The sequence below is a fragment of the Quercus suber genome, unplaced genomic scaffold (assembly GCF_002906115.3).
Source record: "Quercus suber isolate HL8 unplaced genomic scaffold, Cork oak 2.0 scaffold_239, whole genome shotgun sequence".
Classification (NCBI taxonomy): domain Eukaryota; kingdom Viridiplantae; phylum Streptophyta; class Magnoliopsida; order Fagales; family Fagaceae; genus Quercus; species Quercus suber.
In genome coordinates, this window is record NW_027069696.1 from 401,643 (window position 1) to 417,828 (window position 16,186).

General features: G+C 43.1%; 1 protein-coding gene across 1 annotated transcript; it reads right to left on the reverse strand.

Annotated features, from left to right (window-relative positions):
* Positions 1-15,431: 15,431 nt before the first annotated feature.
* Positions 15,432-16,001, reverse strand: LOC136070519 (uncharacterized). Its single transcript, XM_065780541.1, has one exon. The coding sequence runs from the start codon at positions 15,999-16,001 to the stop codon at positions 15,432-15,434; it is 570 nt and encodes a 189-aa protein (XP_065636613.1).
* Between the last annotated feature and the right edge of the window lie 185 nt (positions 16,002-16,186).

Sequence of the window (16,186 nt, forward strand, 5' to 3'; positions counted from 1 at the left end):
GCATTTGTTCCAGGCCGAAAAATTCAAGAGAACACATTCTTGGCACAAGAAATTCTTCATGACATGAGAAAGAAAAAAGGTAAGAAAGGTTGGATGGGGTTGAAGATAGACATGGAAAAGGCCTATGATAGGCTAGAATGGTGTTTTTTGGAGAAGGTTCTTCGGGCTTTTGGCTTTCCAAGCATTTGGATACAATGGGTTATGCAATGTGTAACTACTACTTCCTTCTCAATTTTAATCAATGGCAACCCATTTAGCTTTTTCAAGCCTAATAGAGGAGTAAGACAAGGAGATCCCTTATCTCCCTTCCTGTTTGTCCTAGCAACAGAAGTTCTAGCTCGGCTGATTGAGAGGGAAGCTTCAGAGAACAAAATCAAGGGCTATAAACTAGTACCAGACCTGATGCCTATTACCCACCTCCAATTTGCAGATGACTTGTTCCTATTTGCTCAAGCAAATGAGGAAAATATTGAGAGCATTAAAGCTTGTCTGGAAATATTTGCTGGATGGTCAGGGCAGAAAGTTAATCTATTAAAATCAGTGATCATGTTTAGCAAGAATGTGCATCAAAGTGTAAGAACTCGGCTGGGAAATTTAATGGGAATAAAGGCATCAAATAGGAAAGAGAAATATCTGGGTATCCCAATGGCCTCTGGTAAAGACAGAAAGTTTGCAGCTGAGGAAATCATTAATAAAGTGAAACAAAGACTTCAAGGGTGAAAGATGAAGACTTTATCACAAGCAGGTAGAACCACTCTTATTACATCAGTGGCATCCTCCCTTCCATCTTATCAAGCTTCTTCTCTCCTTTTTCCTAAACAAGTCCGCTCTAAGCTTGATGCTATGAATATAAATTTTTGGTGGGGTTTTAAAGATGAAAATAAGCTGGGTTGTTGTCTTAAAAGCTGGGATTCTATATGCACTTCGAAAAGTGTGGGGGGGTTAGGTATAAGGAAAACTGAAGACATGAACAAAGCTCTGGTGGCAAAGATGGCTTGGAAAATAGTAAGTAATGTGGACAAAAGATGGGTTCAGACATTTAAAAAGAAATATGTAAAACATAGAAATTTTATGAACATGCCTTCACCAAAAAGGGCATCGTGGGCTGCCCAAAGCATCTTTGATTGCAGAGTCGTAGTAAAGAAGGGGATGTGCCATAAGATAGGGAATGGCTTGAATACATGGATTTGGGAAGATCCCTAGATTCCAGATGAAACAAATTTAATCCCTCGAAGGAGAAATGGAGCTACTCTTGAAGTTCAATTGGTGGCGGAGTTGATTGATCAAGATATTAGGCAATGGGATAGAGGAAAGCTTCATGAGTTATTTGAGCCAAATACAGTAACCAAGATTATGGCCATTCACATTAATCAATTATCACAACAAGACCAACCTTTTTGGTGCCTTAATCCAGCAGGTGAATTCACTGTAAAGTCAGCATATAATGCCTTAAGGGTATCTAATTATTCTCATCAATCTGTGCTGCAAAGTAAAGATTGGAAAGAATTGTTGAAGCTGAAAGTTCATCCGAGGCTCAAAAATTTGCTGTGGAAGATGGCTTGGGAGATTTTGCCTACAACATCTGTTTTAAATTCCAGGTTCTCTCTATCCTCACTAAATTGTTATTTATGCAATAATGCCGTTGAGTCCTTGGAGCATATTTTTCTGCACTGTGATTGGGTTGTTCAAATGTGGTTTACAGGTCCTTGGCCACTAAATATGAGCCATATGCACAATGTATCTATCATAGATTGGGTGAAGATGATAATCAACCCAAAGCTTGGACTGGGTTTAGAGGGAGAAGAAGCTAAAGACTTCCAATTATATGCAGCAATTTTATGTGATCAAATTTGGCTGACAAGGAATAAGGCTAGAATGGAAGGGATCAAAAACAACCCAGAGCAGGTGGCAAGGCAGGTGTATAAAACATATGAAGAGTACAAGAATGCGTGGAGAAACCAGTCAAATAAACCGCATAAAGACTCAATCTGGTCTCCACCACCCTTAAATTGGATAAAAATTAATTTTGATGTTGCAATTAGGGAGGATAAAGCTTCAGTGGCAGCGATGGCAAGAGACCAAAGGGGAAAGTTTATTGCAGCATGGACAGAGCAGGTGGAGCAAATAGAGCCTTTGTTAGGAGAAGCTAAAGCAGCTTGGTTAGCTATCAACAAGGCAGCTGAGGAAGGATTCAAAAGAATTATCCTTGAAGGAGATGCGCTGAATATTATTGAGCCATTGAAGAACAAAGCAGTTGGCTCTCACTGGAGAATTAAAGCAATTCTAGAGGATATTTTGGTTCTAGTCAAATATTTTGATAATGTATCATTTTCTTTTATATGTAGAGAAGGTAATATGACCGCTCATCTTTTAGCCCATTGGGGTGCTCTTTTGAACTGGAGTGGGCCGGTTTCCATCTCTAATGTTTCGCCAATGTTAGTAAAGGCTTTTGATAGAGATGGACACTGGCCCTCTCTAAATTGTATAGCTGGTGTTTCTTCGGATTAATAAAGTATTTATTCAGCAAAAAAAAAAAAAAAAACCTGCAATTAAAAGAGAAATTTGAATAATTTTGCATCCTAGAATCATTTGAGGTTACAAAGAAGGCGATTGGTATCATAATATTTGAGAAAATCTAAATCTCGTTCCTTAATGTAAAATTTTAAGATTTCCAATTAGTCAATCTTCCCATCTTGGATTAGAATTTTGTAACTTTGATGTCAAGAATGAGTAAAAATGGAACACAAACCATCATACAGATATCCAACCCTTATCTTCACAATTCATAATATGTTTAAAAATCCAAATTTACTCACTTATGCTTCTACATCATCAATCTTATTCTATCTATGTTCACTAAAGAATCAAATAACTAGCGCTGCTATATGCATATACAACAAAGTAGGCAGTGTGCGTGGACTGCCTTGATTCCTTTTGTCATGTTTACTGAAGAATAAATGCAAAGGTTTGTAGTGAGAAAAGATGCTCCAATATGGTAGTCTGTATTGACCTTTTACAATATTAAATCTAAGGCCATGGACTAGTCCAAATTAAAGAAATGAAACAAAAATCTGAGAGTAGTATCAAATGACAAAGATGAACTGGATGAGTTTGAAAATACGTGTGGGTTGTGAAGTAGGAGAATTTCAAGTGTGACAAAAAAATGAGGCCCTGATACTATTCCAATTAGTAAGGGTTTTTATTAGCCATTACATATGAATAACAGATGTACAAAATTTATTTTGTAATAATTGTATCAAATGATTATTTTTATTTTTATTTTTTGGTCACATGTAAGTTTTTTTGGTCACATGTAAGGAATTGTACATAATTTAAAAACAATGACACTAAGGTAGTGTCCTATTCAGCAATTGACTAAAATAATTGTTGCTGGAAACTGATTGTTGCTGAAAACACTGTAGCAAAATAATTTTTAAATATGTGAATAGTACCGTGCGACTCATTTTTAATATTTTTTTCCTGAATAAAATGATTGTGGGTGTCATGAACAGTGTGTAAACAGTACCAGAACAGTGCGTGACCAGTGACATTTGTCTCATGAATAATAAATTTTGTTCCCTAAACGCGTGAAAGCAAAAAAAAAAAAAAAAAAAAAAAAAAAAAAAAGAAAGAGAAAACGCACCACAGGATTAAGTGGAAACGCTAAATCCAAACCCACACATTATAGAGCCCAGTGAAACGTTGCCATCGTGATCAGGAATAATAATCTTAAGTTAGTCATGTGTTCGTCACATGCTTCAGTTATGTAAGGATTAGTTTAGACACATAGTTTAGTTTGATTGGTTGTAACTGATAATTAATGGGTTTGTTGTAACAGAGCATCACATATGGTAAATTTGTAATTATGCTCTCTGTTTTTTTATCAATGAGAAAACCCATTTTATTTAGAGCTTTTTTGATAAATAAATCTTATCATTTTCTATCATAAGGTAAAACTTGAAGCACAATATTACTGAAAGATCAAAATGGGCAGTGGATGGCACTGATGTTCAATGAAACAAATATGCTATTTCAGTTATTACTTATTACTCTAAAATTTAATTGTAAATAATCGCAGCACATTATCTAAAAATATAAATTTTCTTAGGCTCTTAGCACAAAAAAAGCCCTAACTCTTATTACTACTTTGATTCCAGTGTATAAGGAACAAGTGCTCACAGTTTCCACGTAAATGGGCACGATACCAAAGAATGAGGAATAAATATTCTTAAGCCAATTTAACAATTAACAATAAAAATGAGAAGGAAGAATAATTAATTATTTATTTTTTGAATTATATATTGAAATTGTGAATTTTAATGATAACCAACTCATAAATTAAAATGAAAAATTTGAATGTAAAATACAAAGATTAAAACCACGAATAGAAGTAAAAGTTTAAGAAAAATTTAAATTAGTGTGATAAATGAGAAAAATTGCAGAATGGGATATATATTATATGAGAGAAGAAAGTATATAAAAATTAAGACAGAGAGAGATTTGCTTTTTAATTTTGATTGGAAAAGAGAGGTATTATAATTTAGGGATGAGAGAATATTTATATTTTATTCATTTTCAACTGGGATGGACCTAGCTAGGTGAGGCCTAAAGGGGCTAGGCCCCCTACCCAATAGGCGAGAAAAAGAGAGTATATATTATTTTCTATTAATTTATATTTGGGTCATCTCCTCCAAAACTCTTGTCCTGCTTCCCCTACAATCTAACATTGATTTTATTATAAAAGTATTTAAATTAGTTGTTGTAAATCTCAGATTTGCCCAATCAACCATAAAATACGTCCACATCGGTTCATGTATTATTGTGCAAAATATATGTATTAAAGTAACTATAAAAATTTACATTGTTATTATAACTATGCAAATAAATATTTTAGTAATTTCTTAGATTGAGACAATAATTTTTGGTTGATAAAGTGATAAATATGATTTGATATAATAAAAAAAATTTATAAGGAAATAATATTTTAATGAAATGTATTGTAAAATAAATAATCTGGTGTTAAATGTTTTGAAAAGTGAGCATGTAAAATAGAAAAAATACATTCTTATGCTAAAATAGATGGAAATATTTGTACTAGTTGATGTAAATGCTCTAATTATATAGTAAGAAATAATGATGTTTTGTTTATTTGTCTTTGTTAGTATATGATTATATGGAAACAATGAATTTTTATATTTATCTTTGTTGATAGTTTGTTAATATTAAATGAATACTTATTTAGAATTTCATTATTATTTTGTTGCTTATACACCAGCTCCCCTTGACACAAAATCCTAGGTCCGTCCCTAATTTTAATTCCTTTATTTTAAAAAGAATACTTAATAGACAAAGTTTAATTACAAAATTGGTTATAGTTTAAGACTATAACATTTCTTAATAAAATAAATATTACTACATGTAGGGTCGGTTTTTGTCGCCCAAGCCCAAAGGATATGGGTTGGAGGCCCAACGAACCCAGAACAATGAATTTGTAGAGAGTGGGCGAAAGAGCTGGGCTGGTTATGAAGCACAGAACAGTTGGCTAGGTCACGTGCAATAATGATAACATGAACTAAAGCTCAGATAACTCCATGAATGAATGTCCAAAGAGGTATTTTATTGGATGAACAACGATTACAACGTTCAGAACTACAGTAAAACTTTTCTCTCTCTTTCCCTTTCTTTTTTCCCATCCTCTATTATCAGGGACCCTTCTTCTTTATATAGCATCCCTTCCTACCATCTCCATCGTCTACTTGTTCTTCATCCACGCATCTACTCGAGTGCATGTCACGTCGTGTGTCTACTTTAGTTCTTTGTGAGTGGCGGTAGCTGAGGTTGCACTGTTCAGGGGTCTTCTCCACATAAATGCGGCCAGAAAAGCTGTTGCAGCGCATTAAATGCGGTGGTACTAGCTTTTCCTTCAGATATTTTTTAGTTCTGATCATTCCCGGATCCACCCAGGACCTATCATCACCATTGGGATCGTTGGGAAGATTAGTTGGACCTTCCACACGTTCGTTTGATCAAGGCTCATCATAGCCGAGAAGCAAGACTCCTTGGACCAATGGTGAGCTCTTCGGACGACACTCCCCTTCTGCCTCTAGGCTTCCTGATTTAGAGGGGCCGCCCCAACCACCTATTAATCATCGGAAACACCATGGCCCTTAACAGGGGGTTCCGGGCCCATTAAGTAGCTTTGGGCTTTTCCCCCCACAATAGCCCCTCAAAATCTTAATTTTTCCTTCGCATCCGAAGGGAAAAAATGGGATTTTGACTTGTTACGTGGTAAAAACTTAGAAATGGACAAAAGTTCGGCCTGGCACGCGTGTAGGCATAGATGCGAGCGTTCCATCATTAATGCCGTTGTTTTCCTGATTCCCGAAGCGCTGCATTAATTACGCTAGGGGGCGCTCGATCCATTGCATCCAACGGTGGGCTATTGATCTAACGGACGGGGTCCTTCCTCGGGATTTTGGCAAAAATAACTTCTGCCCTTTCGTTTGACCTGGTATAAAATCCCAGAGGTGGACATTTCTCCTCACTTTGCAACTTTCAAACTATCTCGCCAAAACGAGCACACAAACATTCAGGGCTTTTTCCCCGGAGTCCTCAGGAATCTTTCTGCGAGTTCAGAGATCAGTCTCTAGCCCTGCCCTTGTAAGTTTTCACCATCTCAATCCTTCAGTTTTCTCTTCAGCCGTCTGTCTTTCAGTTTGGGCGAACGTTTCCCTACTGCTACGTTGTGCCTCGGTTTTTCTGTTGAGTGATGGGTAAACTAGAGTATCTGGTAGACAGCCCTGCCCAGCTGGAGAAGTTCAGGGCCACATACCGCATACCTCCAAACGTGGGGGTGAAGTATTGCCCTCCGGAGAAAATACTAACTGATCGGGAAACGGGGGAGGTGGTGATCTCCTTCATCGCCTTCCTAGAAGGGGGAATGACGATTCCCATGGGCCCTATCACCACTAGCTATCTTATAAACCATAGGATTACCCATTGGCAGTGTGCGCCTAACATGTTTAGGATCTTAGGGGCCATTGAGGACCTCAATCGCCTTCTAGGATTGGGGCTCACTTGGCACGACGTGGTGCACATGTATGAGTTCCACACCCAGTAAGGGGCGGGATATTATTTGAAGTCCCGGTCTGACATTGTTAGGCTCATTTCCTGCCTCCCCAAATCCAATAAAGGGATGAAGGATGACTACGTGATCATTTCGGGCGCGTGGTATGATGGTCCTCACTGTCCGACCAGAGTAGGAGAGCCAGGTGGGACCCGTTAGACTTAGGCACACTAACCAAAGGCCCAGGACCTTCGCTTTCTAATAGTTTTTTTTTTTGGTTTCTGACAAAGCTTTGCTGCGATTTGTAACAGATAGAAGAAATATATCTCCTCGGCTCAGCCTCACCAACTTCGCCGCGCTCAACTATTTTCTGCGGTCTGAGATCTTTGTAAGCGAGGATGGACAACTCCGATCGGCTCCCCTTATCCTAGGGTACGAAACGAGGCGAAAGGACCTCCAACCGGTCGGCAACGCGATAGTCTAGGGAGACGAATGTCTTAACCGTATTGACGTTTCATTCAGGGGCTTTTTGGCACCGCACGACCTTCCACCAGTACCACATCCGAACCCCCGGGCAATACCCCCTCTCGACCGGCCAATACAGCAAGTTCCCCTCGGACCGGAGGTTGAGGGCGAAAAGGTTGGCTCCTCCACCTCCTCACTAGAAGAACAAATAGACAAGTTTCACTTCGGAGGGGAGGCTTCAGGGGCGAACCAAGTAGTAGAGGCCTCGGACGCCGAGGAAGGAGGTGACAGGCATTCCAGTGTCCACCCGTTTCTGGTAACTGCCTTTCCCGACGACTCTTCGGATGAAGATATGGCAGATCTAAAACTCTTGATGAAGAGTAGAGGCAAGAAGGCCGAGCAGAAAGGTGCTGCGACCTCCCAACTAGCAGAAATCCTGCCTCCAGCGCCTCCTGCGGCTCCTGGAGTCGGCCTGAAAACCGTGCCGAACCTTCAGAAGAAGAGGCCCTATGAGCCCGAAGAGAGGGAGGTAGGGGTGCCACCCAAGGTGAACAAGCAGCAGAAGACGGCGAGGAACTGAGGCAAGAAGGCCTCTTCCACTGAGAACCGCGACGAAAACGTTGCGGCCGAGGTCCGCCGAGGGGCAGGGCCTCGCACATGGTCCCCAAGGCTTGAGCTGGATGGCGCCCCCATTCTTTGGGATACGTCCCTTAGGAATTATGACAGGGGAAGGGCGGGATACGTTGTTGAAGCCCTGCAGCAGCCACTCCTCCTCCCTCATGATATGGAGTCCTTCAGGCGCTCCAGCCAGCAGCAGCTCTTCTTATCCCTTAAGAGGGACATGGCCATGGTAAAGGAACTTGCTCCCTTAATTTAGATTCTATTTTTAACTTGCATTGCTTCCCTTCTTCGTCTTGTGCTGAAAATGTAGTCATGCAGATTACTTAGCAGATCTACGTGGCTGAGGAATGGAACAGAAAGTCCTCCCTCGAGGCCCAAGTAGCAGCCCAGTCCCAATCCGAGGCGGAGAAGGCTCTTGGTCTGCTGAAGGAAGATTATGCTTGCGCATCCGAGCAGCTTAAGGCCATGACCCGGGAAAGGGACAACCATAAGGCCAGCCTTCGAAGCGCTGAGACCCAGGCCGAGGAGCAGCGCCAACAATTGTGCGCGTCAGAGACAAACTTGGCGACTGAAAGGGAACTGGTGAAAGGTCTTAGGGCTGAACTCCAGAAAGCCCGGGAGGGCGCCTGAGCAGCTGAGCAGGCAGTTCAACTGGCCAAGGAGTCAGTTGAAGCTGAGAGGAAAGCGGCATATCAGCTAGGGGTGGACGAGATTGGTAAGCCGCTTATGGAGCAATTCGCTCTGGTTGCTCGCGATTACTGCGACGTAACCTGGCAAAAGGTGCTAGACGTCGCTGGGGTCCCTTCGGACTCTCCCCTGAGGCTACCTGGGAGCATATACTACCACCCAGAAATCCGAGAGCTACCAGAGGCTGACTTTCCTCCTGCTCCCCAGCTTTTGGAGGCCACGGAGCAGAGCTTAGTCAGTGTAGCTTCCCCATCCGCCCTTGATGCACCCCGAGAGGCTGGTCTGCCAGCTGAACCGGCCGAAGATAAAGGTCGAGGGTTGGACGAAAACGAGACTCCTGCTGAGTCCCAGAGCCAAGCCCCAGGAGCTGCTGTTTAGACAGGCCAGGTTGCTGAACCTGTGGTTCCTCCAGCTCAAGAGTAGACCCATGGGGTTTCCCTCTTCTTTGTGTTTTTCTTTTTGTAAGAGATCTGTAGGCCATTTTCCTGATTAATGAAGCAGTTTTTCCTTTGTATTTATTTGTTTTGCTGAGTAATGTGACTCACTATTACCATTAAAGCTCTGTGCCTCAACTTTATTGTGATCCTGATATCATGTTAACGACTCGCATGACTAACATTGGTGTTAGAAAAAGGGGCAGAATGTACGAGAGCTGTGATAGCATGTTTACTTAAAAGACTTAAAGTTTGAGAATTCAATGCAATTGTAACAGCGCTAACTGTGATAGCATGAATGGATTTAAGTTTGAACACTTAAAGGAATCGTAACATAGTGTTAACTAACCCAAATCATCTGGTCCGAGGACTACAGGCATGAATGGATTTAAGTTTAAACACTTAAAATGAATCGTAACATAGTGTCAACTAACCCAAATCATCTGGTCCGAGGACTACAGGCATGAATGGATTTAAGTTTAAACACTTAAATGAATCGTAACATAGTGTCAACTAACCCAAATCATCTGGTCCGAGGACTACAGACATGAATGGATTTAAGTTTAAACACTTAAATGAATCGTAACATAGTGTCAACTAACCCAAATCATCTGGTCCGAGGACTACAAGCATGAATGGATTTAAGTTTAAACACTTAAATGAATCGTAACATAGTGTTAACTAACCCAAATCATCTGGTCCGAGGACTACAGGCATGAATGGATTTAAATTTAAACATTTAAATGAATCGTAACATAGTGTTAACTAACCCAAATCATCTGGTCCGAGGACTACAAGCATGAATGGATTTAAGTTTAAACACTTAAATGAATCGTAACATAGTGTCAACTAACCCAAATCATCTGGTCCGAGGACTACAGGCATGAATGGATTTAAGTTTAAACACTTAAATGAATCGTAACATAGTGTCAACTAACCCAAATCATCTGGTCCGAGGACTACAGGCATGAATGGATTTAAATTTAAACACTTAAATGAATCGTAACATAGTGTCAACTAACCCAAATCATCTGGTCCGAGGACTACAGGCATGAATGGATTTAAGTTTAACACTTAAATGAATCGTAACATAGTGTCAACTAACCCAAATCATCTGGTCCGAGGACTACAAGCATGAATTGATTTAAGTTTAAACATTTAAATGAATCGAAACATAGTGTTAACTAACCCAAATCATCTGGTCCGAGGACTACAACCATGAATGGGTTTAAGTTTAAACACTTAAATGAATCGTAACATAGTGTTAACTGACCCAAATATCTGGTCCGAGGACTACAGGCATGAATAGATTTAAGTTTAAACACTTAAATGAATCGTAACATAGTGTCAACTAACCCAAATCATCTAGTCCGAGGACTACAGGCATGAATGGATTTAAGTTTAAACACTTAAATGAATCGTAACATAGTGTCAACTAACCCAAATCATCTGGTCCGAGAACTATAGGCATGAATGGATTTAAGTTTAAACACTTAAATGAATCGTAACATAGTGTTTACTAACCCAAATCATCTGGTCCGAGGACTACAAGCATGAATGGATTTAAGTTTAAACACTTAAATGAATCGTAACATAGTGTCAACTAACCCAAATCATCTGGTCCGAGGACTACAGGCATGAATGGATTTAAGTTTAAACACTTAAATGAATCGTAACATAGTGTCAATTGACCTAAATCATCTAGTCCGAAGACTACAGGCATGAATGGATTTAAGTTTAAACACTTAAAGGAATCGTAACACTTCGATATGCTGATTAAAAGAAGAGTTTGATTAATAATAGTACCTTTTGAGGTTATTTACATTCCACGGGCGTGGTATCACGTGATTATCTAGGTCTTCAAGGAAGTATGCCCCAATCCCAGCTCCTGAAGTAATACGATATGGTCCTTCCCAATTAGGCCCTAGCTTTCCCCACGTTGGGTTCTTTGTAGTGCCAACCACCTTTATTAGTACGAGATCGCCAGGTTCCAGAGGTCTGAGCCTTACGTTGGCGTTGTAACCTTGTCTAAGCTTTTGTTGGTAATGTGCTAATCGGACCATTGCATTTTCCCTCCTTTCATCAATGAGATCCAAGCTCTTCCCTAGCAGCTCGTCGTTACCCGCCGGACTAAGTGAGCTAGTTCTCAGTGTCGGGAATCCAGTTTCCAAAGGTATGACGGCTTCAGCCCCGTATGTCATTGAGAAGGGGGTCTCTCCAGTAGACCTGCGTGGAGTGGTCCTATAAGTCCAAAGCACATGTGGTAATTCTTCCACCCATTTACCCTTCGCGTCATCTAATCTCTTTTTCAAGCCATTCACGATGACCTTGTTGACAGCTTCTGCCTGGCCGTTACCCTGGGGATAAACTGGGGTGGAGTACCTATTTATGATCCCCAGCTCGCTACAATAGCTCCTAAATGCTTTGCTATCAAACTGCAGGCCATTGTCCGAGATAAGAGCATATGGGACTCCGAATCGAGTAACTATATTCTTCCACACAAACTTTTGCACATCTACGTCTTGGATATTTGCAAGAGGCTCTGCTTCGACCCACTTGGTGAAGTAATCAGTGCCGACTAGCAGATATTTCTTGTTTCCTGCAGCCTTAGGGAATGGTCCCACGATATCCAAGCCCCATTGGGCGAAAGGCCATGGGCTGGATAGTGGGTTAAGAGTCCTTCCTGGTTGATGTATATGCGGAGCAAATCGCTGACACTGGTCGCATTTCTTGGCATAATCCAGGACTTCCTTTTGCATGTTCGGCCACCAATAACCCTGAGTGATGGCTCGGTGAGCCAAGGATCTTCCTCCAGTGTGGCTTCCACAGATTCCTTCATGCAGTTCTTCTAATAACAGCTCAGCCTTTTCAGGATGCACGCACAACAAGTACGGCCCTGAGTAGGAACGTTTGTATAGCTTCTGATCCTCAGACAACCAGAATCTGGCTGCCTTCCTCCGAATTTTATCGGCTTCCCCCTTCTCTTCAGGCAGGATTTCCTCCTTCAGGAACTTAACCAGTGGGTCCATCCAACTAGGTCCAGCCCTGACCTGATGTACTCGAATTACTCATTCTCTCACTTTGGTAGGCTCATGCAGGTCCTCAACGAGGATAACTCTCAGCAATTCTTGTGCTGAAGAGGTGGCTAGAGTCGCCAAGGAGTCGGCGTGTGAGTTGCCACTCCTGGGGATGTGCAGCAAGCTGAAAGACTCGAACCCCGACTGCAGATGCTTAGCTCGGCTCAGGTATTCCTGCATTCTTTCGTCCTTTGCCTTAAACTCTCCCTGGACTTGACCCACAACTAGTCTTGAGTCCGAGAATACTTTTACTGCCTTTCCTCCCATCCTGTGGACCATACTCATCCCCATCAATAGGGCTTCGTATTCCGCCTCATTATTCGTCGCCGAGAAGCCTAACCTTAATGCTTTTTCAATAACGATTCCTTCGGGGGATATCAGCACTAGCCCCACTCCGGAGCCTTTCTGGTTTGCAGCACCATCCACGTACGCCTCCCAAAGGGAAGGCTCTTGTTGAGAAATCATGCCAACAGATTTTTCACCCATGTCCGACGTCAGCTTCACCTCTTCTAGTCGCGGCTCTGTGAACTCGGCTACCAAATCAGCAAGCACCTGGCCCTTGACCGAGGTACGTGGCATATACTTAATGTCAAAAGCCCCTAGGATCATCCGCCATTTTGCAATTCTCCCAGTGTAGTCTGCACTTTGGAGTATAGCCCTGAGCGGAAGCTGGGTGAGGACGATGACTGTGTGGGCTTGGAAATAATGTGGGAGCTTTCGTGTGCCGTGCACCACTGCTAAAATAGCCTTTTCCAACGGTAAATAACGGACCTCGGCTTCATGAAGCGACTTGCTCACACAATAAATGGGTTTCTGCACACCGCCATCTGCTCGGATCAGGACCAAGCTTACAGCATGGGTGGCTACCGCGATATACGCAAACAAGACCTCGTCGGGCTCAGGGCTGGACATGATTGGTGGTCGAGCTAGATAGTCTTTCAACTGTTGGAAGGCCATAGCACACTCCTCTGTCCACTCGAACCCTTTCCACTTGTTAATCAAGGAAAAGAAAGGTCGGCACCTATCCGCCGATTGAGAGATAAATCGATTTAGGGCTGCCGTCATCCCTGTCAGCTTCTGAACCTCCTTGGGGTTCCGAGGAGGTTGTAACTCATTAATGGCCCTTATCTGGTCAGGGTTGAACTCAATTCCCCTGTGAGTCACCATATATCCCAGAAACTTACCTGACCCCACGCCAAACGAGCACTTGGCAGCGTTTAAGCGTAGCTTGTACTTCCTGAGAACTTCAAAAGTGCTTTCCAGAACCTTTACGTGCTCGGATACCACTTTGCTTTTTACCACCATGTCGTCTATGTAAATCTTGATATTTCTTCCTAGCTGTGGCTCAAACATTCTCGTCATCATCCTTTGGTAAGTAGACCTCGAGTTTTTTAAACCGAATGGCATCACCTTGTAGTGGTAGTTACCAGTGAGGGTCACAAAAGCAGTCTTTTCCTGGTCTTCCAGGACTAAGGGTATCTGATGATAGCCTTGGAATGCGTCCAAGAAGCTCATTCAGGGGTGTCCGACGGTGGCATCTACTAGCCGATCGATTTTAGGCATGGGGAATGGATCTTTAGGGCACGCCTTGTTTAAGTCTGTGAAATCTACGCATACTCGCCATTTCCCGCTTTTTTTCTTCACCACCACAGTATTCGCCAACCACTCTGGGTAGAAGACCTCTTTAATAGCCTAGCTTGTTTGAGCTTCGCCACTTCTTCTCTGACTGCCTCAGCGTGTTCTTTAGACGGACGCCGAGGAGGCTGCTTCTTAGGGGTGATCATGGGGTTTACTCTCAAATTGTGGCGTATAAATTCCGGATCCACTCCCGGGGCTTCGTAAGCATCCCAAGCGAATACGTCAAGGTTTTCCTTAAGAAGTTGCACTAACTCCTCTTTTTCCTGCAACGGCAATTAGGATCCGAGTTGAAAGAATTTCTCGGGATCATTCCCGATGATGACTTTCGTCAAATCTTCGCACCCCGCGCCCTGGCCCGGATCTTCAATGGGCGATGACCGGTGCTTTAGTTGCTATAAACCCATGGTTGATGACCCAGCTCCCGGCTCGTGTTGAATGGCAGCCACTAAGCATTGTCTTGCTATGGATTGATCCCCCCGGATTTCGCAAACTCGGCCTTCGGAAGGATATTTGATTTTTTGATGCAAGGTGGAAGAAACCGCCCCCAGCGCATGAAGCCAAGGTCTGGCCACAATTGCCGTGTAGGGTGAAAAGACGTCTACGACTATGAAATCCACCTCCACCACCTCTGAGCCAGTCTGCACAGGCAGTCGTATTTGGCTCTTCGGGGTAACAACTCTTCCTTCAAAACTGATCAGCGAAGAATGATATGGTGTTAGGTCACTAAGTTTGAGGTTCAGCCCCCTGTAAAGATCAGGGTACATTTTCTCCGCAGCGCTTCCTTAGTCAACCATCACCCGTTTCACATCGTACCCCCCAATTCTAAGGGTGACGACCAACCCATCATCATGAGGCTGAACGGTACCCACCTTGTCAGCGTCCGAGAAGCCTAAAACTAGCTGTTCATCAAGTTTGCATTTCTTCGGACCCTGGCCAGATTCCCCCGTAGGTAACCGATCCACAGACAAGACCTTGGACGGCCAGGATCCTGTTCTCCCTGGGGCCGCAAAGATAACGCTGATAATTCCCAGAGAGGGTTTTAGAGTGTCATCCCTCCGGGAGTCCGCGCTCGTCAGAACTCTTCGGCCACTGGTGTGATGCAGGAGATGTCGCAATTTCCCCTCGCTGACTAGTTGTTCTAGATGAATCCACAAGTCCCCTGCAGTCTTCAGTCGTGTGCCCATGATCCTGGTGGTATTGGCAGTAGAGATTGCGATTACGTCTGTCAGGATTCCCTGCCATCTTGTTCGGCCACTTGAAGAACGGCTCGTTCTTGACCTTTGCCAAAACTTGGTGGACTGGGTCTCTGAATACGGTGTTGACGGTCTGGGGATTGGCTGTTCCTGACTGCGCAGGAAAGTCTCTCCTCGGCTTGCTGCTGGTGTATCGATCCGACTTGAAATCCCTTATTTCCAGGGGGATAACCTTCTCCTTGCCTTTCCCTTATTGTTGGTCTTCTTCAACTCTTTTGTACTTCTCGATGCGATCCATTAGCTGACGAATGCTAGTAACGGGCTTACCAGACAGGGATGTCCTTAAACCGTGGTCGGTAGGGAGGCCGAGCTTAAACGTTTCCAAGGCCATCACGTCAAAATTGCCCTCCATGTCGTTAAACATTTCCCAATATCTATCCGAGTACACCTTCAGGGATTCTTCTTCCTTCATGGTCAAAGACAGCAGAGAGGACAGAGGTCGGACCACTCTTCGGCATGTAACAAATCGTGAACCAAATGCTTGGGTGAGCTCTTTGAATGAGCTGATGGAATTTGGGCTCAGCCCATCGAACCACCTCATGGCAACTGGCCCGAGGCTGGAAGGGAAAACCTTGCACATCAGCGCTTCGTCCCTGGAGTAGACCGCCATCCTTTGGTTAAAATGACTCACGTGTTCCACGGGGTCTGTTTTGCCGTTGTAGATGGTGAACGCTGGTTGGTTAAAGTGCCTAGGAAGTCTAGCCTCTTCGATCCTGCACGTGAAGGGTGACTTGGAAATCTGGTTTAGAGCCTTACTCATGGCGTCGCTTCCGACGTCTCCGCGTAATGGACTTCTGCGTTGCCCCTTGTGAGGAGACTCCTATTTGTAGGTATAGGTCTCGCTGGCCGGTGTCCTGGATTTGGGTTGATAAGTGACGTCTGGCTCATCATCAGGGTCCTCATCAGAATACGAAGGAGCCCGTTTCCTCTTTGCATAGCGTAATT